General features: G+C 39.9%; 1 protein-coding gene across 1 annotated transcript; it reads right to left on the reverse strand.

Annotated features, from left to right (window-relative positions):
- Nucleotides 1-1,659: 1,659 nt before the first annotated feature.
- ppm1f (protein phosphatase, Mg2+/Mn2+ dependent, 1F) lies at nt 1,660-24,350 on the reverse strand. Its single transcript, XM_084358851.1, has 8 exons — nt 24,023-24,350; nt 21,736-21,969; nt 17,808-17,938; nt 13,819-14,021; nt 13,485-13,673; nt 12,186-12,329; nt 8,698-8,791; nt 1,660-3,783 (listed from the first exon to the last, which is right to left on the reverse strand). Exons 2-8 carry the CDS (start codon nt 21,897-21,899, stop codon nt 3,392-3,394), a joined length of 1,317 nt encoding a protein of 438 aa, XP_084214977.1. The 5' UTR covers nt 21,900-21,969; nt 24,023-24,350; the 3' UTR covers nt 1,660-3,391.
- Nucleotides 24,351-25,475: the final 1,125 nt, after the last annotated feature.

Here is a 25,475-nt window from a genome sequence, read left to right on the forward strand (position 1 = left end):
ACGGATGTGCCTGAGAATAATCCTCTCCATGGTCTTCATCAGGTGAGAAGTTAAGGCGACGGGGCGGAAGTGGCCAGGCTCCTTGGGGTGCACAGACTTTGGAACTGACACCACACAGGAAGTCTTCCACAGGACAGGGACTCTCTCCAGAGTAAGGCTCAGGTGGAAGATGTGCGTAACCACCTCACAGAGCTGGTCTGCACAGTCCTTTAACACTCTGGAGCTGATGCCATCAGGGCCTGTGGCTTTTCTCACCTTGATCCTCCTCATTTCCATTCTCACCTGCTCAGTTGTCAAGGAGAGGGGGAGATGGGGGGAGTGGGGGATTGTGTGGAGTCATGGGAGAGGGGTGTCGATGAAGAAGACAGGTTAGGGGGGAGAGTGGGGGTTGTTCTGGAGAGGTGTGAAGGGGGGTCAGGGTGGGTTGAGGGGGGAGAGGGGCTGGACTCAAAACGTCAAAAAAAGTCATTTAAAGAATTTGCCCAGTCCTGGTCTCCGATGTCTTGCTCTCTCCCTCCACCCTTTCCATGACCAGATATCTTCTTCAGTCCTCTCCAGACATCCCTGGTGTTGTTCTGCTCCAGCTGCTGCTCCAGCTTCCTCTTGTGGCTGTTTTTGCCCTTCCTTATTTCCTGCCTGACCTCCTTCTGGACTCTCCTCAGTTCCTCTTTGTCTCCTGATCTGAAAGTTGGTTCTTATGCTGCATTCCAGATACATGGGACACCACTCAAAGTTGCAAAGTGGGAAATCTCGCAGCTGTCTCGCGACATTTCACCGAGGCACGCCCCCCTTTTGGTCAGAATATCAACTTTCCAACTCGGTGTACTCTCAGGAGCCCCGAGTCAGCTGTTACATTTCCAGCTGATTAGACACTACACAGCACATGCAACCACTTTGTGCAAGTGTGTACATGCATCTTGTGTTAAGCGCGTCCTCCTCTTAATGTTTGAAATTACTTTATTAATTTGCTTTAATCTCAGTTTTGTTTTTGTTTTTTTATCCCTCCAGGAATCTGTGGTACATTTTGGACTGTTGCGGTCTGAAATACTTGATTTCACAGCAGCTTTTAAAAAAAAAAAAAAAATTAGTAGTGAAAATTGCAAAAATAGTTGCTAATATTTTGCTGTGGATGTGTTTGTCAATGACATTTGTTTGTGTTGTGTCCACCACAACATTGCAAAGCAGTTTACTCCTGCAGTCATGCAGAGCATCAGGGTAGTGCCTTGCACGGTCTTCAGCAGTAACTTTTTTTGGTAAATGAGATGTTTGTGTCATGTCTGCATCTTTACAACCAGAAACAAGCAAGAAAGTCTGGTGACATACCCGCACGGCTCATTGTTTTGCACAAGAGACGGCTAACTTGCAGGAAACCACAACGGTTGTCAAAATTGCAGAAACGTTGTGGTGATCCTACAAAATGGCAAGGTTGCGCAGAATTCACAGGGATTGACTGAATTTGCGTTACAGATCACAATACTGCAACATCCTGGAGGGACTGTTTTACGTTACAACATATTTTCCCACTATAAGTTAGTTTTATGTTCTATAGACCTAAGTAGTAACTGTAACCTTGTGCAAACAAACAAAAAATTAAATCCACATCCTTTTATGAATTCAGATCTATTCACTTTGCTTTAAATAAATAGCACACACATCCTCAACATTTTTATCCTCATTGCTTTAATTTCATCTGTTGATACCAAACATTACACACACATATCTTGTCAGCAAAACAAAATAGTTTTATTACATCGCAATATTTCTACAGCTAATATAAATGTTGTCAATAAGACATGATTAAGAACTGTTAATAAAATATATTTTAAAAAATCAAACACAGGAGTTAGAAATACTGTCAAGAGTTTGTGATCCACATCAATACTCCCTTAGCTCAGCATGCCAAGCTTTTGTATGTAGTTTTGGCAAAGTAGCACTACTTCAAAACAAAAACACTGACCACACTGTTGCCTAAAATTACGGCTCAGAACCAATTGCAAGATTTACTGACTTAATGGAAGTCCTTTCCTGCAAAGTGCACCCTGTAAAATACTGTTAGTGGTCGTAGTGTTTGGCATTAGAGATCAACTGATATCATTTCTTGAAGGCTCATTGGCATTTTTTAGACTGGAGTTAACAGTAGCTTCAATAAGAATTCAATTTCCCTCAGATAGCACTAAAACTATTCACTGCAGCAGAGAATAACAACTTTCCAAGGCATTTCATTGAGCCATCATGACTGTTGAAGGCACAGTTACAGTTGCATCTGAGTGCAATCCACAAAATACATTTAATACTGGTGATGCATTGAGAACATATGGATGAGATGTTATTGATGACAACTTAAGCTTGTCAGCAAAAACTTACACAGAGCAAAAAGACAGGAAAAGTAACAGACTTGTCAGAACAGTACAGAGGTCACGAGGAGGCAAGCTTTTCTGTCTGGCAGAGAGTTCGAAAGCAAAGAAAAGCTGTAATGATTTATTTTACAAGTCAGTAAAGCTAAGTGTAAAATATATCCACTATTGAATACGGTAATTAAAGTACCACTGAATCTATTAAATCCAAACACCTCTACATGTGTATACACGAACTCAGGCTTTCGTCTTTATGCTCTGTATGCGTTCAGTATGTCATTGACTCTACTACTGCAGAAATGTAAAAAATAGATCAATTGCTTCAGTTTACTCATGCCTCTGAAGAATGTGAAAACATTATCACAGCAAAAAAGCATTGATATAGCTGAAAAAAAAAGGCAGGAGTGCTGGTAGAAATGTACTTATTGTGTAAATACATAAGTTGATATACTTATTTTCATGGGTGTAGGAAGCATTTCAAATGTGGGTGGGGCAATCTAATGAGGTTCTGGGGGTTCTCCCCTAGAAAATTAGTAGAGGTAATTTCCTGTATTCTGGTTCCTTTTAACAGGTGGATTCACACATTCATCTAGACAAACTAGCATGAGAAAAATTATGGATACATTTTTGTCCAGATGCATATTGAAAACATTAAAAAGCTAGCGCTAGCAACGTTAGCTAGTGTAACAAATTAGCAACCACTTGAGGGAGCAGACAATTGGAACAACAGCAGTATTGTGGGATGTATGTAATGGTAGTGGGGGATGGAATGCCACATTTAGGGGCTGAATATTATAACACCTTTAATTTGGCCCTGCATCATCTAGTAGACCATTTTAGATGATCTGGTCTAAACACAGTCAAATCAACACTCCTCTAAAGCAGTGACAAACTGTGGCTACACACTGCTGTGTTTATGTGTTTTGTTTGCATCAAATGATGTCTGACAGCACCTGGGGGACAAAAACAGACTGAGAAAGAAATGCTGAGTCAGGCAGTAGCTTGGCACATAGGTGTCGGGGGGCAGACCTCCTCTTTCACTGCTGCAGTGCATCTTGGGAAGTGGAGTCCCGAGTTGCTTGTGCAGGTCCTGTGGTGGAGTCTTGAGCCAGAAGCTGCTCTGGTGGACGCAGGAACACCAGAATAACTGTGATGTTATCACTAGAACCGGCTGCCTTAGCGTGACCTACCAACTGTTGAGCGACTCTCAGTCCAACAGACTGCTCAGACTGTTCCTGCGGAGCGTCTCCCCTGCCCTCTGTGTCACCAGACTGTTGGAGTGCATCCAGGACTAAATGTGGGACCTCTGAAGGTTTGACTGCATCAAAGAAGCCATCGCACGCCAGAAGTATGTAGTCCTCGTCCCCAAACAGCTGGGTTACTGAGCAGTCAGCTTCTCCGGACACATAGGGCTTCTGGTCAAAGTCACCTGGAGGAGTGAGGCAGAATGTGGTCAGCAAATGCAGCTAAACACAGCAGTAACTCCTTACCTGTGGAACACTGTATATTATATGTATCATATTCTATAGACACAGACAATAAAACTGTGGTAAAACCCTGGTATGATGTCGATATGACTGTCTACAGGTATATACAGGACTATTTTTGCCAAGTCTGTGTGCGAGCTGCAGTAAAAATAGGCAAGACTACAGATCTCTAGATGATGCGTTGCTGCAGCTCACGCGCGTGAGCCGCACTACTCACGCAGGCAGTGTGTTCACCACGTTATGCTGACTCAGCCCACGCCTATTTTGTTTATTCACAGGTGAATTATTTGGTTAAAATAAAGATCAATAGTCATCACAGGCAATCTTACTAATCTTACTCCCATGAACCTCATCTGGTTGAAATTAAAGATTAGATTTTCACAGATATATAGGTGCCATAGTACACATTTTTGTACCTTTTATGCCCTTTAGAATATCAAGCTTTTACAACTTGTTCTTCTTTTCTTCATTACAATATTGAGCGTTTTCAGGTACCTCATTTGAACTTCCAGTTTTGACAGTATTACAGATACCTTACAGCTTTTCTAGCAATGATTATTCATCTCTTACCTTCTTAAGCTAATGAAATTCGACTTCAGGATTTTTCAGCAGTGTGGTGCAATGGATTTTCTTCAATTTCAGGCAGTCCATTCACATTTCGCATATTCTTTGATTCTTTTAGAATCACTTCAGCTGACAGCATTCACACTGGTTTTTCAGAGGAAATAGTTTTCTAGTGAGTGAGAATGCCGAGTCTGCATTCACACTATTCTGGAATTTATTGTTCTTCTGGAATGACGCTATCAGCATTACGCTCTCAGAATTGAGAGATCCTGACAGTTCCCAGGGTTAAAAAGAAGTCAGCTGGCTGCAGGGCTTTTTCCTATCATGCCCCCTTCCTCTGGAATAACCTCCCAGCTGACCAAACATAACTTAATTCTCTGATTTAGCCTTAGTCCTTGACTACGATTGCTAGCCTCTTCAGTTGGTCGGTCTCAGTCTCAATGAGTTGCCTATAGTATTGGAATTCACATTGTCCTGCCGACGAATGTGTTTATTCTGATAAACATCGCATTTCTCTAACTTTCCTCCTCCTCCTCCTCCTCCTCCTCCCTTTTCATTCAGGCTCCCTTTTTCTCAATATGGCAAGTTTTTCCTCACTTGAATCAAGGGTTTAAGGAGAGAGGATGTCATTCACTGTACAGTTTGTAAAGCCCACTGAGGCAATGTGATTGTGATTTTGGGCTATATAAATAAAATTGATGTGATCAGTGCTGCTGATGCAGCATTCACACTATTGTTCTTCCCGTTTATTATTATTCTGCCATCTGTAAATTTTTCGAAAAGTCCTCCTTCATACTTTCTCGTACAGAAACCGTTCAAATATCAAACCATTCAGCTCAAGGACATTAGGACTATGATATGCTTTTGGTATTTCTATCTATTATACTTTATGAAATATTCAGCTTTTTCTGCAAATCTTTCCCCATTCAGCCTTATGGGAAATGTTTCAACTTTCTTTCTGTTACTGCTTCAGTATATGTTCAGCTACAGAGACCATTCAACTATTGAAATGTTCAACTGTTTTCCTTTTGCTAACCTTCATACATTTTCAAATATTCAGCTTTTTCAAAAATAATTTTACAATGGAAGCAAATGGAGAAATCTTCATATCATCTTCAAACCCACCCTGCTGCTCCTCTATACTTTGAGCTACAGACACTGTTCAACATTTCAGCAGTTACAAGAACTTTTCAGCACGTATTTCAGCTTTTTACATTTTTTTACAGTTTAGAAATGAACACAGTTTTAGTTTATGTTTTTTTAGCTCGTCTTCAGATTTTATAATGGGTGTGTATTGCAACTTTCAACTACTTTTACTACTTCTCTTACAACTACTTCTACTACTACTACTACTACTACTACTACTACTAATTCTCTTACAACTACTTCTACTACTACTAATTATCTTACAACCACTTCTACTAGTTCTCTTACAACTACTTCTACTACTTCTCTTAAAATTACTTCTACTACTACTTCTACAACTACTACTACTACCAATTCTCTTACAACTACTTCTACTACTTCTTTTAAAACCACTACTATTCCTCTTACAACTATTTCTACTACTACTTCTCTTAAAGTTACTTCTACTACTTCTCTTACAACTACTTCTACTACTACCTCGGGCAGTTATTTTCTGGTATATTCAGTAGTTTTTTCAAAATCACTTGAGCTGCACTTAAGCATTCACACTGTATTTTTGCAGGAAATACAATTTTTCTAGTCATTATTCCCTCTTTCATACGGGCTCACTACTCCTGCATCTTTTGGGCTATAGAAACCATTCACCTATCAAAATGTGTAGCTCGTTAAGGAGATGATGGCTAAGGCTGGTATTTCTGCCTTTTATAATTTTTAAGTTTTTTCTCCAAACTTTTGCCCATTCATTCTTATGGAGAAATCTTCAAATCCTCTTCAAACCATTGCTAATTTGGAAATCTTCTGCTTCTTGATAGATTGAGCTACAGACACCCTTCCAACTTGAAAGCAGTTACAAGACTTTAAAATATTTTTCTTGTTTTTCAGCTTTTAAAAATCTCACATATATTTTTTTTTAATTTGTGCTTATATAATAAGGGATGGGTCGATATCACTTTTTCATGCTCGATACCGATCAGACAACATGTGTCTGCTGATACCGATATCAATCCGATACAGCCTTTCCCCCTCTCTTAAACAACAAAGCTATAGATATTACATGTATGCAAGCACTTTGCTTAACCTAGCCATTTAAAAACATGCTTAAACTGTAGAAACAAATATTCTACTTCTCTAAAGGAAGAAATACATAGACATCATGAATCAGTTTTGCAGTAGTGCTGCTTCTTGTAATTTTGACTTCTTTATGCACAGAACTTTACAGCTTTTACTACTTTTACCACCAATACTATTTACACTACTAGGCTTACTACTACTACTACTACTACTACTACTACTACAGCAATAGGAATTCAAGTTTTAGATTGTTCGGCTTTTAAGCAAAAGGGAGCCCTTCTTCCTTCATCCTGTTATGGCTTTTAAAATTTTTAGCTTTTTTCAACCTACCTGTTCTTCTTTCCTCTTCTTCTACTGTCAAATATCACAACGTTCAGCTCTTTCATGAGAATTCTGCCACTTACACATTTTTTCTTCCCCTTATGCCTTTTCAAATATTGCACTTTTTTCAACTTATTACCGTTATCTCACAGCTTTTTAACTAATGCTTATTCATCTCTCACCTTCTTAAGCTAAAGCAGTTTGACATGAGGGTTTTTCAGTAGTGTAATGCAATGCATTATAGTTTTATGACATTTCAGGCAATTATTGTTCACATTTCTCCCTTTTAAGCTTGTTTCAATCTCAGTCAGCACTCACATTGTATGATCTGCATACTGTGAGAAGCTGATTTCCTTTTCCAGCAAGACTAGTAACTGGTTTGCTGACCATGACATTACTGTGCTTGATTGGCGAGCCAACTCGCCTAACCTGAACCCCATAAAGAATCTATGGGGTATTGTCAAGAGGAAGATAAGCGACACCAGACCCAGCAAAACAGACGAGCAGAATGTTCTTTGTAGCATGGCCTCTTCTTGTGAGTGATTATGATTGAGAACAGCTGATGACTTTTCTGGGCCCATTTTAAAAGGGCTTGTTTGACACACCCACTAGACACAGCCACAAATACTACAATGGGAAAGTCTAAGGAGCTCAGCATTGATCTGAAAGAGTGCATTATTGATTTGAACAATTCAGCAAAGTCCCTTGGAGCCATTTCAAAGCAGTTACAGGTCCCAAGATCAACTGTACAAACAACTGTTTGTAAATACTGTATATCTGTACACTTACAATAAGTTGCTAAAAATCAAGACTCAAGACTGTGTTGGTAAAAATAAAACAAACTGTCCCTAGTCTGGCAGCTAGAGAATTTAACACACAGTGGGTGGAGCAGCCTGAAATAAGACGCTATGTTGGTTGGCTTGGTATTTGAATTGAACTCAGAGCTCTTAAAAAGGGACAGAAATTTCATTTAATATAATTTATTTTGAAGGCATCTCTGAAGTAAATCTAATTAGACGTTAGTCAAACTGTAAGGGAGGTTTCCAGTATATTCCTCAAAAAAGAAAGCTATGTTTTCAGTAAGTCTCTCCTTATAGAAGTTAGATAGGGGTATTTTACTATTTCATTCATCTAGTAGCTACAATATGATAAAACTCAAGCATGAGCATGAGCACGAGCACAAGCACAAGCTTTCTGAATATACCCCACAGTTCACTATAAATAGCTCTAAACATGCCCCCAATTACCTGGTTTGCATAAAAAGAAAGGCCAGCGTTTAGTTTAGTGTTGATGAGAAATGTTAGAAGCAAAGAAGTTGAATAACAGGAAGTGTAATCTTGCAGACCGTGAACAGAACCTCTGTTAAATAGCAGTAAAAGTCTAGTCTAAAAATGGCAGCAACCTGTGCTTTAAAAAAAATAAATGTAAAAATCGAGAATCAAATCGAACCGTGACCTAAGAATCGAAAATTGAATCGAATCGAGGATTTGGAGAATCGTGACAGCCCTAATTTTTATACATTCAGAAATCTGTTTGGAAAGTGGCGGTGTGAAAGATATGTATCAGCACGCACGGTCACACCGCCCATAGACTTTTATACATTTGGAGACCTGCGTGGAAAGTGGGATACGTACATTGTTTGTGTCAATGCATGGTTTATACATTTGGCCCCTTAGTGTATTCAGCCCACAAAAACAACAGGAATGCCACACAAATGCATTTTGCGCTGTTCTTGTTGCTCGTAATTAACTCACCTATAGCTCTGGATACAGCATAGGTTCCATTAACACGCCAGCATCCCATGAAGGTGATACAGCCACCAAGGTCCTCAATTCTCTGTTTCTCATCCTGTACAGTGGAGGACAAAAGAGACCTTACCATTTTTTATATGCAGTAATTTTTTAAAACTATCTTCACTGTTAGGTGAATTCTAACTCCACATGTGCCATGTAGCCGTCATTGGTCATGTACAGATGCTCAAATTTATCAACTGTTTAACGGGGTAAAGTTTGACCACCGGGAAGTGCTGAAGGAAACAACATGAAGTCTTTAAAATGAAAAGGGTAATTCCTTTATGCCGTGTTCAGACGAAACGCGAAGAGGCAGCTCCTTATTTGTCCTGTCTTGGTGAGAGTAGATGTGTTATTGTACATCTCTGGGTGTCCACAAATGGCCATGATTAGTGATGATCTCCTCCATTGTTGTTCATGAATGTCCAGATAATCAGCAACATTAACATCATGACTTCAGCGTGAGCTCCAACAGTGATAGGGTTTGGCGACACAGCTCCATGCGAAAAAAATTTCAAATCACACCCATTATAAAATCTGAAGAGGAGCTAAAAACCCATAAAACTAAAACTGTAATATTTCAAAAACTATAAAAGACTTTAAAAATCTGAATGCAAGTTTAATAGTTCAAAGTATTGTAAACTGTTTAAAGTTTAAATGACACCTGTAGCTCAAACTATGAAGATGCAGAAGCATTACAAAGTAGCATGGGTTTGAAGAATTTGGAGATTTCTCCATTTCTCCTACTCCTACATTTTGATTATTTAATGGTTTCTGTCGCTGTGGCAATTAAACTGTTTTACATTCAGAAATCAATGTATGGATTGAACATATCAGTATGTGAGAGAATGGGAGAACCAGGGTGGGAGTTGTCAGGGCTAGAACAGGTCAGGAATTCATATGAGGGGCAGTTGTTTTTGCCTAAGAATTAGTAACCTTTCAAACTTCAACGAGGAGAATTTCCCTAACGTAGCCTGAAAGATGCAGAAGTAGTTAAAGATAACAAAACAATGTCTTAACTCGCTCCGGTGATTGACACATCTCTGGATGATCTAATGTGCATTTGCATGTTCAACCTGTTTAAACTCACATACAACTGTCCAACAACACCAACACACCGCCCTCATCCGATCCACAACTCTTTCTCCAATACTTTGCCACACAGCTGATATGAAAGAAGCAGGTGGGTCTGGTGTCTCATTTGAAGTTGGCATAAGTCACGCTGTCTTCTTCTTTGGCTCGTTTTATTGGGTCTTCTTCTGTATTGATTGCTTAACAGCAGTTGAAAAACAGCTTTTAGGTGCATTACTGCCTTTTACTGGGTTGGAGGCTCTACAGTGTTTCCTGTATATGCATCTAGCAGCGGTGCACCTCCGCTGCTGAAATGTGACCGCGACTGCTGAATTTTTATTTTTTTCATGAGAGGAGAGGAGAGGAGACGAGGAGGAAAGGGGAGGAGAGGGGAAGAGAGGAGTGGAGAGTGGAGAGGACTGTGTTTTATCTTAGGCTATATCATTTTGCGCTATGGATGCTTCATATAGCTACAGGTCAATTAACACACCTGCAGGTAGAAGCATGTAAGTGGAAAAGAGGGGACACATTCTTATAACTTTAGAAACTAACGTTACATCATTTTGCACCGTCACACACTTGTCAGTAAAGCAGAGAAACGGAGAGGACTCGGCCTTATAACTTCAGAAAGTTGTATTTTTTCTCACTAGTGGCGCTTCATATCCAGACATGTTGATGAAGGTTGAAATGCTGTATCGTAGGCAACTGGACGAGTTATAGTTTCTTGATGTGTTTCAAGGAACTGAAACACGTCCAGTTGCCTACGATACAGCATTTAGAATTCCTATCCAGACATTTCGCACACACAAGTAAAACATTAAAAGCATATAAACAAGAAACTTTACGCGGGTAAATGTCAACAACAAGGAATGTTGAGTCAGGATCGTTATTGTCGCAAAAGGGAAAAAAACTGTCCTGCACCTTCTTGTGAGTGTCGCACAGTAACATTACAGCGAATGCAGTAATGTTTTGGGAAAACGTAAGTTAACATCATTTTGTGAAATAAAAAACATTTGTTTAATCCAGGTTGATGTAAAGACAGTAGGTATTCCACATGAACCAATCGTTTTCTTCATCCTTCAGGCCGGCCTACTGTGTGCAAGGGGCACCGTGATGCGCGACAGCTGACAATCAAAGACAGTTGACAGATTCTCTCACAGATAATGATTATTTACACAGGATTAATAAAGGATTGTCAAATTTTTTTGTTATTATATCACTGAAAATTTTGGGTGATAGGGGTTACACATAAAATAATAGGCTAGCTTGTTTGTCCAATCACATAGGCATAAATCGCTGGGGGGCAGGGGGGGCACTACCCCCCATCCTGGAAAAACATATGATTTGCGTCTGAGTATATCACTGTAAACACAACGCAGTAGCAATGTAGCAATGTAGTTTTTCTTAGCTGGCAGGGTGACAGGTTGACCAGCACTACATTTGGTGTCCCCTTCAGGAATTGCTCTTGAGAAAATGTCATGTAAATGTCCCTGCATGTTTGAATTTTCAGATGAATTTTAAAAACTGGCTCTTCACACCTCATACATACTTATAGCCCTAATGCTGTAAAAATTACTTTCAGAATGGGATAATTCACTTGAACGCCACCTCATGTCAGAAAAACAACGCGGCAACTCGGATCTTCCGACACCACATTAATGCAGCAAAAAAGTTTAGCGTGCTTTGCGGGCGCAGGGGGCGAGGCTGCAGAAGGACACATTCGCTCACAGCCTCTAAATGAGCAAACAGGTGGGAGATCAGGATAACATACCTGTCCTATTACAACGATTGGGGTGCACAACTGCACATCTTTTTTTGATGTAGTTCTCAAATATGGCTTATGAATTAACTTTACTTTCAGCTCCGCCATTTTGTGAAAGACTCGTTGGAAATTTTGTGTGAAGCTGCCAGTTCCAATACGCGCACACTTTGAATTGCGCTCTACATAGTAATTATGAACTATATGTACCGTGTTGAATTCTGTGGAGGCAGACTATCAATTAAGCAAAATAAAATGACAAAAATCGCCCAAAAAATCGCCAAAAATGAAACCAACCGTGATGGACTCAGCCGATGGGCGATATATTCGTCCAATCGCCCAAGCCTAGTAGAAACAATCCAACATCGTACTTTGCAAATGTACAAAAAATCTTTGCACATGTGACACCACTGCTGCTACTCCATGCTAGGGGAAACGCTGATCAGTATCGTGATGGTTCATTTATCCGATATTTTGGAAAATACATATTCCTGGGAGGTGACCTTTGTTTTGTATCTTGACCTTCCCTATTTTGAATACAAAACACACTGAAATTCCAGGCAGCATAGAGCTGTGTGTGTGTGTGCGCATCAGTCCGTGTATGTTTATGAGATCTCCCTACCTCTCTGTCTGGTTTATGGGGGTCCATAAGTGTTACAACTTGTCCCTTTCTGACCAGTATTGCTTGAGAGTCTCCCAGCCAGGACACAGTAAGCTCCTGATCCTGGATCAGGACTGCCACACCTGTAGTGCCACTCCGCAGACGCTGACAACAAATAAACACATCTTCAATTAAGGTTTGTCTGCAGCAGTGTACATAGGACAACCAGAAAACACCAGAAGCCCACAAAACAGTGGTAGGACCTCTGTACGGCAACACATAGCAGCTGTACAGTCAGCTCTGTGGGTTGTACTTTAGTGAATTTCTTAACTTAAGGAGCCACACTGCTTACATGTCTTTCAATAAGAGCATACACAAAATGGAAAGTGTAAATGTTGAAGCAGGACACAAGTACAACTGTTAGATGTGATATGAAGCAGACAATAAGTGTAAAAACAAAAAGTTATATCTAAAAGCCTTTTAAATTAATTAATTAAATAAATAATTAATTAATTAAACAAACAAATTATCAAACAAATAATTCAACATTTAGATTGTCTAAAGTTAAATTCAATACTAATTACTTTTTGTACTTTGAGATTATGACACATCGTTACAATTTTAATCACTTGATTTATAGAATTTTTTTGTAATTGGTTGACACATTCCTGGATTATAATTCAACACTGAACATCTGTGATTATAGCAGTGACTAATGTTTGTAATATGGATGCACGATATGGATTTTTTCAGCCGATACCGTTAACAATTAATTACCTGCTTCTAATGGCGATACTGTTGCGATAAATAATAATTTCACATTATTGTATTAAAAAAGAGGATAGGAAAGGCTAAGATGTAGTGAGCAAAGATGGTTAATATAATATGTTCCATAACTACACTAACATTTGTTGACTTTTTCCCTCCTCTGGGAACCCTTGTGGCACATTTTCTGCAATTTACAATCATGTAGTGAAACCTCTGAAACTGTAAAAAAACATCCACAAAGGCAACATGTTTGGCTCTCCTGTCTACACTGCCAGGCTTGACCCAGCAGCAGAACCTTGATGTTATGAGCGAGACAACATCACGCAGCTCTTTTTCTCTTTATTGGTGGATCACAAAAAAACTCTCAAAGTGCATATCATCATCTACTATATTGAAGCATGTAGATGCTGGGATTGTGAAGTTAAAAGAAAGTAAGTTGGCTACATATTATTGGTTCTAGCCATAATTAAAATCAGCCAGATATACTATACATCCCTAGTGTGTAACGATGCATATGTCAGAAGAAACCTGTGTGTTCAGGATGCTCAGTACCTCTCTTTTGGCTTTGGCCTTGAACATGTCATCTGTGTGTTTGAAGGCAGTTTTAAAGGCTGTGGCAGCATCATTCTGCAGTGTCTCCTGTTTACTCAGAACAACATGGAGGTGAGTGGCTGCGTAGGTGGCGGAGTCCACCCCACCATGGCCATCGAACACAGCATAGTAGGCACGCTCCAATCCGTCCTGGACCATGGTATAGAGACAAAAACAGACATGAAGTTAGTGATATATTTTCATTCTGTTTTTCTTCAACCTTTTGGAATTATGAACAACAAGACAGGAAAACCAGTGTCAGGCAGTGTTTGGTGGTGCAGTGAAAGTCTTGGACCTGGATTCCAAAGAGATGGTTGAACTCAGCCAGGGCCAAGTATTTGTCCTCCATCTTTCTCCTCGTGTTCTTGATGGCATGAACAGAGCAGTGGAGGAACCGAGAGGGGGCGGGTGGAAGCTTGGGGAAGTTTTGATGCCAGGCAAGTGCCACATCTATCAGCTTGTTGAGGAAGAGACGTTGAACTCTGGCTGACTGAAGTACTGATGATAAGATAAAATAAACAGGAAATCAATCACAGCTTTCTGGTTGTTACTACTTTTTCCTCTTACTGTACAATACATGACAGAGTATACAGAACGAAACAGACAACAAGACAGACAATCAACCTGGTTTCCAGAAGGTACAGTCATGGTGAAAAGTTTATATACACAACTCTCATTTTTTTGTGATGCAATAAGTGGAACACAAACTACTTTGTCACAAAAAACATTTATGAAGTTTGGTTCAATAATTAATTTATTATAGGTCTTCTGAAAATGTGACCAAATCTGCTCTTTGTAGCCTTTTAACGTCCTCTGAGTGATTATGATTGATAACAGCGGATTACTTTTCTGGGCCCATTTTAATTAGGCTTGTTTGATACACCTTTCAGAATCAGTCACAAATACTACAATGGGAAAGTCTAAGGACCTCAGCATTGATCTGAAAGAGCACATTATTGATTTGAACAAGTCACTTGGAGCCATTTCAAAGCAGTTACAGGTCCCAAGATCAACTTAACAAACAAGTAATTCTAATGTTGCCTCCCAGAATATCAATATGTAAAAGACATAGGGAGATGCAATATAATATTCTATATAATGTCTATATATCTCCATGCGTTCATAGTAAGTATACAGGAGTTCTCCAAAAGTCTCCAAACTGTCCTAGCAAGATTTGAAAGTGGCACCTCGTCTAAGCTCCACCCCCTTCTCCCCCTCCCGTCAGTGCTCCGTCCAAAGCCCCGCCCCCACAAACTTGAACGCGCATCAGACAGTCCGTCAGCAGGGCAGAGGAGAGCCGTTAGCACTGGGCTAATACAAGCTACAAAAGTAGCTAAGTTGGCTAACGTTACATATTTCATGAAAAAAACAAATCCCCCCGAAGCAAAACAAATAATTACCTGTCCAACAGAAAGACAGCAACCTCTGCATCACTTCTGGAAGTGCTACTTTAGCTGCATTTTCTCTACCACTGTTATCTCCTGCTAACTGTGCTAGCTCTTCTTCTTCTGTTGTTTTATGGCTGTTGGCAAACAACTGTTAGGTGTGCATTACCGCCACCCTCTGACCTGGAGTGTGTATCTCCTGCTTACTCCATATGGAGTGTGCTGAATATATCCGGCAACGGTGACACGAGGAGGGGGGGACAGAGGGGGGTGCAGGCAGGACGAGACATGAAGGCATCTGATTGGTTCTTTCAACTCGGACCGAGAGGGAGGGATTGGTCAGAGTTTTTACAGGCCTGCAGCTGCCACAGAGGTCTGATTTATTTTGTTCCTTTTTCTGAACACATTACAGGGTTCTTACACTTTTTCACCAATGATTTTCCATGAATTCTCCATGACTTCAAAATGACCAAAAGAAATTATTTTATCTCAATGGGACCACCGAAAACTAATTATCGTAACACTAAGTAAAATTAGTAGGGGTGTCACGATTCTCCAAATCCTCGATTCGATTCAATTTTCGATTCTAAGGTCACGGTTCGATTCGATTATCGATTTTTTACATTTATTTTTACATTTACAGGTTGCTATGCCATTTTTAGACTAGACTTTTATGCAATATAATATCTGACCTTTGTTCGCAATGTACCACACTACATTGTCAAATGGAAAACATTTATTAACAACATAATGTAACAATAACTTATATCTTCAGTCAATTGGAAACTTAAACAAAATAACCTGCCATCTAGTTTCTCCTTTGTAAGTGCAGTCTTCTTCACAGAAGATGACATTCAAGTTCACAACAAACAAACAAAAAAATAAAACAGCCATGTCCATAGTCTTCTCTGAACAATTAAGTGTCTTAACAAACTATTTGCGAACAGTTGGACATATACAAGGTGCGTAAGGTGTGAGTGGGCGAGCGAGAGTGAGGGAGCGTGCGTACGTGCGGACGGTGAATGAATGGGAGAGGAAGGAGAAGCGAAAGAAGTAGCAGTAGTAGCGACAGCAGCAACAAAGTGTACAATATAGGCTGCGGTTTGGCTGAATAAAGGCGACGGCTCCTCAAGATACAGCAAAGCTCCCTGGTATTATTTCCCGACCAGCTTAACACGTGAAAGGGGGTTCACCCCGAAGGTAAACAGAAACTTCGGCCCTGGAGGAAATCATCTCCCCTGTGCTTCCCGACCACGGTCCGGGAGCCGAACAGGAATGGTGTAACACCATGCTATCGTTTGACTGGCTGTAGCTAATAGCTACTGGCTTAGCTAGTAGCTAAGTTAGAGGAGGTTGACTGGCAGCACTTCAACACGTGTGTGTTTTTTTCCCCTTGGCAAGCCGACCGGACGTGACGTGGGGGCGTGGCAGCATCGACGATTCTATTTTTTAATTCGAAGTTCGAGAGTGTGAATTAATTTCGATCGATTTCGATCTAAAATCGAAATCGTGACACCCTTAAAAATTAGGTTTACATTTGAAATGTATGGTGCCTCTCTAAAACAAAAACACACCAGACAGGCACACTTAGATACATTTTCTCATATTTTAATTCCAACGGTTTTTTGTCAATGTCTCAAAAGACAAAAATGCCATCACATTTTCTGTCAGAGATAAACAGAGAGAAATAGTGCATTGGGGTAGGAATGCCAGTGCTAACTACTCATTACCCAGCAATCAGTACGTCATGGGTCAGTGTCTTTTGCCAGCCATAATTGGTAATTATCCTTAAAAAGCCATGTATTATTGAAGCTGCACTTCCCTGGCATTTTGTCGACATTGTCCGTTTGCTAGCAGAAGCAACTCCAGGCTAGTGGGTGGGCCTGCAGTTCCTACACGCTTGCACGCCGCATGCCCAGTAACACAGACTGAGCCAGATTTAATAAACTTTACACAGCACCAAAATATCATGACGGTCCGTGGCAATTTACATTTTATTACGACACATCGATTTTGTTTGGACTAATTGATGAAACTTTAGATATATTTCCATGACTTTTCCAAAACTTATGAAAAAATATTATTTTCCATAACTTTTCCAGGGCCTGGAACTTGCATTTTAAAATTCCATGACTTTTCCAGGTTTTTCATGACCGTAAGAACCCTGACATTATGTATGGACTACTCTCAGGATGGAAAGACCATTTCACCCAGTATAACAAAAAGTGTATACCTTTAATTACGCTTCAACACACGCTTTTCAATGAGAAAATAAAACAGCTGTCTGGTTCCAGAAGGAGGAGAGGGAAGCTCAGGGCCCCAATGTGTTCACTGTAGTCTGGACTGCTACATGTGCCACCTGGTGGTTGTTGGTGTGCACTGCAGCTAATGCGAAATCAGCTGGATAAATTAAAAGTCTCCCCCTTTTCTGCCGTGTCTCGGCACCTCTACCTCTGTCTACAATAAATTCTTAACTATTTGGCCCTTCTTGTTAAGTCAGCAAATGTTATACATAATTGGCATTTCTTATTTGTGTAAAAAACATTTAGTCCACTTGTCCCAGTGATGTACGCATTTATTTGCATACAGAGCAGGGTATTGAGATCTGATCACAAGTGGTCACTTGTGTGAACTGATGGGTCTATCTGTCCACTTGTGATCAGATCACTCAGGATCAATGTTAATAACAGGTCTGAATTCCACCAATGTTGTGGTCATAGCTCGTTACCCTTAAGTGGCAGTGGAGATATATTCCTGATGCTTCATCCTGGCAACAGACCTCCCATTTGGATTAATGAGGGTAGAGTAAATATTATAGACACGCCTCAGTATAACACAATAAATTTTAACAGCACCACAACCTACAGCCTCCAATTTAAGCATCAAGTCAAATACTTACTGACTACTTGCTGCTCCTCTTCCTGGTTGGCCTCAGCTTCCTGAGGGCAGTGGAAAGGTGAAAGGTCATTCTGCAGTAGCTCAGATAGCGCTGCCTGGCACAGGAGGGAACTGAGTTCCGCAGGAGCCCCCCTGAAACAACAAAGACAAGCAGGAATACATAATGTGTTGTTTGTTAAGACCTGAATACATGATTGACCATACAGCCAGAGGTGATCCACCTCAGCTAACAAGCCCAACACTAGCAAATAGAAATTGCCAAAATAAAACTGGAGCATGATCAATGCTCCAGTTATTATTTTTTTTACAGTACATACAATGAATATCAACACCTTACATATTAAAGTTTCAAGGAAATTCAAATAATCCTTCTTGGGGAACTCTACAGTCAAATGAACCCAAAAAGTGGGTTTTTTGGCATCTGAAGCTATGTTTAACAAGATCTGTGGCGCGAGGTACCAATTAACTTCCAAATGCGAACTACATTAAGGCTACACAAAACCAAAATGTGGTTAAAAGAAGGAGAAAACTAGTGGAGATATGAATTTTTGAAAATGACAGATTCTTAGTTCTGGTAATAAAATTACTTCCTGTTATTAATTTGATTACTGTTACTTTTCAACAACAACTATTTGAAGGAATGAATGTTGCTAAGTTCCATTAGGGTCTAATTTAGGGGACACATTTCAATCCAGTTTCAACATGATTTTTTTCAAGGAAATCCATGACATGAACTGGGAAAAGTTCTGGATTTTGTATGAGTTTGGCATGGAATGAACTTTCTGTCAACCTTCACTCCTTTTCCTTTTCAGAATTACACTTCTATTGCAGGGACGATTGGGCTTATGAAACAGGAAGTGGGGAGAACAATGGTATTTCTACAAACAGGATATTGAGTTTCCTGACAGGGCAGACTAACCAAAAAAAAAAAAAAAACATGAGTGGATGAGATAGCACTCAGAGCAATGATTCTCATTTGTTGAATGTTTCATCTCTAACTTTAGCTAAGCTTGAAGGTTCACTAATAGCTGTTCTAAGGCTCGTCACTACATTTAAGGAATACTAACGCCCTCAGATGCTGAAAAGCCTGCTAATGCAAGTTAAATGTTTGCTACGTCAGAAGTTATTCGGGAAAAGGCGCTTCCATCTATTCCATCCATCTATTAAGTGCATTAGCAGTTTTGCAAATACATTGATGAAAACACGGTTTATCTTTATCAGGACTTTCCAGAGGAGTGACCAGACTGCATGACTTAGAAAAAGTTGATCCTTCCTGGTTTATAATGATTGGCATTTGCCCTGAAACCATGATGTCATGAGAATGTGTAAAACATGTTCATAAGACTCTTTCACACATCCATCTTGTTACATAATCTCAATAGTCTTAATAGTCTCATATCTGAATAAATGGCTGAAACACTTAATGTAACATCTCCAAAACACTTTCAATACAGCACTAGTCGAAATTGAATGCTGTCATATTTATGTTAAGGCTGCCTCAGTAAAGAGAGATATTAAATGCACATCTTGTTCGGCTTATTATGTGCATAGTTTAGCACTTTATTTCCACCCGCTGTGAGGGGCAAATGATTTACCCATGATTCTTTCAAGGAATCATTTGAGAACAGTGAAATGCATATCTCAAGAGTCCAACGTAATTCACTTTGTTTGACTAACAGCTAGACAACACAAACCTATGATGACATTATAATGATAAAACAGAATAACAGGCAAATGTTTAGTATTGTACTTAATAAATAATATTTATTACAGCATGAGTATGATTATTTTTCTGTCAGTGGACTAAAGCTACTACTATCGTTTGAATTTTATCGATTCCAATTTCTGTTTTGCTTATAGATTCCAAATTTCTATTACAATATTGCAGGTGCTTGCAATGTGCCGGTGCTGGCTGGGGCTGACACACTGGGGATCGGAGACCGCTAGACATCAAACGTGATACACTAGTTTGCATCGATGCCATACTGCCTTAAATGTTTCGTCAGATTGGATGTGCAACGTGACTTGTCGTGTTTTTCTTTTACAAGGTGAAGCCACACTTTGGACCGTTTTCCACAGTCCATCTTTTGCACTGTGACTGCTGCTTTAACACGCTAGTCATGCACACCAGCTCTCCAGCTCCAGCGAGAGTGTAATTTAATAAATTAGTGTCAACAACTTGAACAACAATTCTGTTGACCAGGATGCATTGATTCTGTGTCTACTTTTCACCACAGGGCCATTAACCCTTTCGGCAACCCCTGCTGTCCTCATCGCTACTGCCTAAATGCACTACTCTCATTTGGAAATAAAAGAAACATCTTAATTGCGCAGCGATTTCTCTATTTAGTTAGGTAAGTTTATGACACATGGACACAATTGGATTTAACTTTCAATCTCAAGGCCACGATTGTATTCAGTTTTCACTTTAACCTTTTTTTGTTGGCATCTAAAAATGAAATAACATTTCAGCAGTCAATTGGGAACAAACTGTTTAAAACAAAACAAAAACTCTCTAGATGTCAGAAAGGTGCTTACAACAACAGTGTTGATTTTGTTATTCATTGGACATGCCTTGTGACACAAGAAGGTGTGGGTGGAGAGAAAAAAATGGGAGAATTGCTGATCATGCTTTTGATAATTAAAACTGAATACTACTTTCGAAATTAAAAGGAATTTAAGAATTAAAATTATGACACCCCTATTGATCTGTAACAGGCTGTGAGGGGATGGAAAAAAATTAAAGAAGCCCTTTTCACACATGGAATTCTGGCCTTATCTGTCGGTTAAAGTGGTGGCTTTTTGTCATTCAGGCAGAGCTGTCTGTTATTTAAATGTTTGTTGTTACTTTATTCGGACATGACAGGACGTTTTCAGAAAGAGCTAGAATGCTCATATAATATTCGTCATTTGGTCCACAGAGGGAGCAGTGTCATTCCTAGAGAACAGTGGTGAGTTGGAAAATAGTGATATGATGGTAGAAAACTGTTGTCAGTTCTCTCAAAAGCTGCAGAACTGATGGATTTTAAAACTCAATTTACAATTAAGGAATTCATGACCACCATGACACTAAGGGACACCCACTTCCTCTTTTCAGTGAATGCCCAAACATGTTCTCACGCATGTTATAATATTTTTTAAAGAATTCTGATGCTTGATTTATAAAGCACATCAGTACACAAATAGAGAGATAGCCATAAAGAGAAAAGCTTTATGTTAAGATTTATGTTGTGATTTAATATAATACTAAAGTATGTACATTTTTGAAATTGAAAATAATTGATATTAGATATCACAGTGATGGGCCTTCAGTCTCACTCTGTCGGTATTTAATCCAAGTGTAAACCCACCATGACAAGTTTGGCATTAGTCATCGCTTCTTTGTTTTTGTTTTTCAGGTACAACTTACCACTATTTGGATGAGAGGTTGGAGCAGGGGAGGGTATCCTGATTGGATCTGACTGAGATCCTGAGGACACACCATGGACTTGTCAATCACAAGGTAGCCACGCCCTAAAACATACCATGCTTGTTGGTCTATTTAACTCTAAATGGATCGATAATTTACAAAAGAATCATCATGTTGTATTGAAGAGAACTTCAAACTAGTGATTGAGACCATAAAATCAATAGGAAACTGTTAACTAAGGTAATAAATGAAGTGAGAAGTAGGTTCATTTTCTCATAAGCTTAAATGTGATCAGACTTCCTTATGAAACAGGTGGAGTCGCCACCCTGCTGGTCATTAGAAAGAATGCAGTTTTAAGGCACTTTCATACTGGCTTCACTTTTCAGACTGAAAAGCTGTGTCTGTATTTTCTACAGACAATATTTTAATCTTGCACTGCTGAGGCTTTCATCTATCCTTTAGGCCTGTCAAACACATTAAATCAATTTTGTTTGTTTATCCCCCCCCCTCCCATTCGTACCTGGCAGCCAGCAACCTCAGGCCTAGCTCCAAACTCTCTCCATGCAGCTCTTCCAGCGACACGTTTTGGCTCAGGGAGCTGACTGGCAGCGGACTGTCTTCCTCTAGAGCAGCTGGGAACTCCTCTACAAACCTCCCCAGGAAGCACCTGGCCTCCTTCTCCATCCTACTGACTCTGACTGCAGTAAGCTCTCAGGTGAACAGGGGGACAGGTCTCACAGGTCACAAATGGAGACTTAAAGGGTAGACAAAAAGATAGACTTGCAGTGACACTGTGATGGAAAATGAATGCAGTGTACACAACACAGAGGGACATTTGAATTCACCTTGTTAACACCTGTGAGTGTATTTACTCACAAATCAAATCAATATTTTTACATTTCTATCATAATTTTGTTTCAGCACACTTTGCAATACAACCTATCTTGACTCACTATCTCAAACTTGCCAGATTTTATACCAAACTTTGATTTATTATGTTAAATTCTAGAGGCTGAGTCAAAATTAATGTGTAACGTTAAATTACACGCTCAATTGAATGACACGACAACTAACCAGCAGCATTCAGCTTTTAATATCATGGCAGCTGGCTCATCTTACATTTACACTGCGTGCAAAATTATAAGGCAAGTGAGTGCTGTGACCTTATTATTTCTACGCACATTTTACAACTCCAAACCATATTATCTTGAATGCTTATTGGATTTAAAACATTGTCAGGTGATATGTATTTGTGTATTTAGGGAAGGCGTAGCCTGAACTTATTCACACCCGGTATTAAAGGAATAGTTCACTCTAGAAGGAAATTCAGTCATTATCGACTCACCCTCATGCTGATGAGAAGTCCAGTGTAGTTTTTTATTCCTCAGCCGTGCCGGACAAGATCAATGAGAACTCGGGATAGATACACACCGGTATTTACATCCAGCTGTGAGCAACCGAGCAACACACAAACACAAGAGGGATCTGCTGCACTAGTGATTTGAAACTTTGAAACTCACTGCTGGATGTAAATACCGGTGTGTATCTATCGCAAGTTCTGTTGATCTTGTCCGGCACGACTTCCGTAGTGCAATCGGCTGTGAGGGAGACTCACGTGCATGCGGGAGCGTGCCTCCAGGCAGATATAGCATAGTGACTGTTTAGGCTAGAAAAATGTACTAAATGACGTCGTTTCGAGTAAACTCTGGATGTCGCCACTTCAGGACACTTGGATTGCAGCGGACGAGTAGTATTGAGGAATATTACAAAGTTTTTGTGTAGTTTTATGGACCTTTTCATCTCGGACACCATTTACGCCCGTTATATGGATTTTTGCTGCAGCAGGGTACCCCCGCGGGTCTCCAGCTGCACTTTGAGGCCATCTGTAGGCTACCTGTAGTTTGCAGAACACGTTCGGATAGCTATGGCTATTATTATATAATCACAAATATATATATCTCTATATATAGATATACATTTGTAATTATATACAGTATATATGTGGGAATATGTGTGTATCTGGCATTGTATTCTATCCTTTATTCTTTTTGTCTGCCTTGTAAAGCACTGATTGCTCGTTTTGATAAGTGTTATATAAATAACCTTTATTATTATTATTATTATTATTATTATTATTATTATTATTATCATCATCAACCACACAAAATATGTTTGGTAACAGATTAAACCTTCATTGCATAACATGAGATTCATATAATCTAGCATTAAATATAACAATTACACAGAAAATTAGGAATTTCGACAAAACGTAGTGTTTGTAGTCCATACTAAGAGCCAATCAGCTCTTTGATCAGGCGACAGCCAGGCGTTTCCCATCATGCCCTGAGGTCTTGCAGTCGGTGGAGAGCAACTGCGGCCGCCTTGATCTCGTGAGGTTATCGTTGCCGGCGCGTGCATGATGTCAGAGTAAGTCGGGATCAAGTCGGACACAAATCTAACCGGCATTCATTGTACGGTGGTCGCCGGTGATCGATTCTGCGCAGGCCTGGCTCATCTCGAACGAGCCTAACGCGTACTCCAAGTTGTCTTCCCTTGTGTTACTCTATCATGCATACGGGCAGCAGCATAAGTTATTACGTTAAGGCCATTGCTGGCAAGATTAGTTTATAAATTAAAATTACCGACGAGCAAAAAGCTGTATCTTCATCTTATCTGGGGCTAGCTAAATTGTAACAATCTCTTAGCATAGTAACATTACGCCACACAAACTACAGACCGACAGCTGAGGGAAACACAGCTTTTAGCGAGACTAAAGAGATGCATTGATAAAGAACACAAATACAAACCTGTGCTAGTAGACCTGTTGGCAGATCAACTGATGTTGATATCAGTGTCCAATCAGTAACGTTAGGAGATCAGCCGTATGCTGAACACACCAATGGACCACCCTCCTATACGTCATCACACTTCCTTCCTCCGTCTACTAGTGGTGGGCGGATCGATCCAAATATCGATAATATCGATACCAACGTTGGTATTGATATTGATGAATACCAGTGTAATGAGATCAATACTTTAGTTTCAGTGTCTCTCCTGTATGCACTGCTGCAGTTTCATCAAAGAGGCGACCTGGCTGTCTGTGTCTTCTTCTTCTTCTTCTTGATGTTTTATGCTGGTTGACAAACAACGTTTTGGTGCATTACCGCCACCTACTGGCATGGAGTGTGGATCGGGACTTTATACATTCCTGATTTCTATTAATAAATAAATAAAAATAAAAAGTTATATTCTTTCTATCAAGTTTGTTCTCCTCAGATACTGAAACAAAAAAGGATAAGGCTGTCTGTGTAAGTGTCGCTGCTTTCAAGTGCTGCTCCTCACAGCGCGGAGCAGGGACACTCTGCTCCTCCTCGCCCTCTTGTGATTTGACGTTGTACCGTCACGTGACTCAGGCAAACAAGCAAGCAAACAGGCTCAGCCATCAGTACACACACACACACACACACACACACGCAGCACAGAGACGGAGCAGAAGAATGTCAGAGAGGAAGAGGAGTGCCGCGTGGCTGTATTTTCTGGCCGAAAATGAAACAACGGCAAGCTGTAGCTATAATTTGTAAAAAGGCTAAAAAGATACAGTGGTAACACAACAAATTTATACAAGCATATGAAAAATCATGCAAAAGAAAACAAAAAATAAAATCATTTGTTTTAAATGTTTTATAACATTTGTTGTGGAGTGATAATTGTGTACTCTTTGTTTATTTAAGACAGAATTCCAGAAAAGAAGTGCAATGAAGGGAGACATTTTATTTAACTATTGTATTGTAGTTTCTGAACACTATAAAATCATTTGTTTTAATTTGTTCTCGAGTGATAATTTTGTGCACTTTATTTAAGAAACAAATCCAGACATGACGATGTATGGGGAAAAATTGTTTTGTTACTGTTCTATTGTTTCTGAAAAAAAACTTTTATTATGATAATAAAGTATTTTTTATTTACCTATAAACTTTACCCAAATTCTGTCCTGGCTTTAAAGGAACTTGGGGCAGGATCAAGAAATAAGACTCAATAGTGACACGACGGCCGTTGTGGCCGTTAGGGTAACTGCAGCCATCAGCCAAGCCGGCGGGGGAGCACGCATGAACTCTTCACAGCAGTGCAGCTGATGCCTTATCCCCTACACACATGAAGCAGCCGGGAAGCTGGTTGCTGTGTGTAGCGACACACAAGCACGGCGACTGCTGCGTTCCAGTTACATGGGAGACCACTCACCGAGAACGTGACGTAATTTCC

The sequence above is a fragment of the Pagrus pagrus genome, assembly GCF_965226575.1.
Source record: "Pagrus pagrus genome assembly, chromosome: 8".
Classification (NCBI taxonomy): Eukaryota; Metazoa; Chordata; class Actinopteri; order Spariformes; family Sparidae; genus Pagrus; species Pagrus pagrus.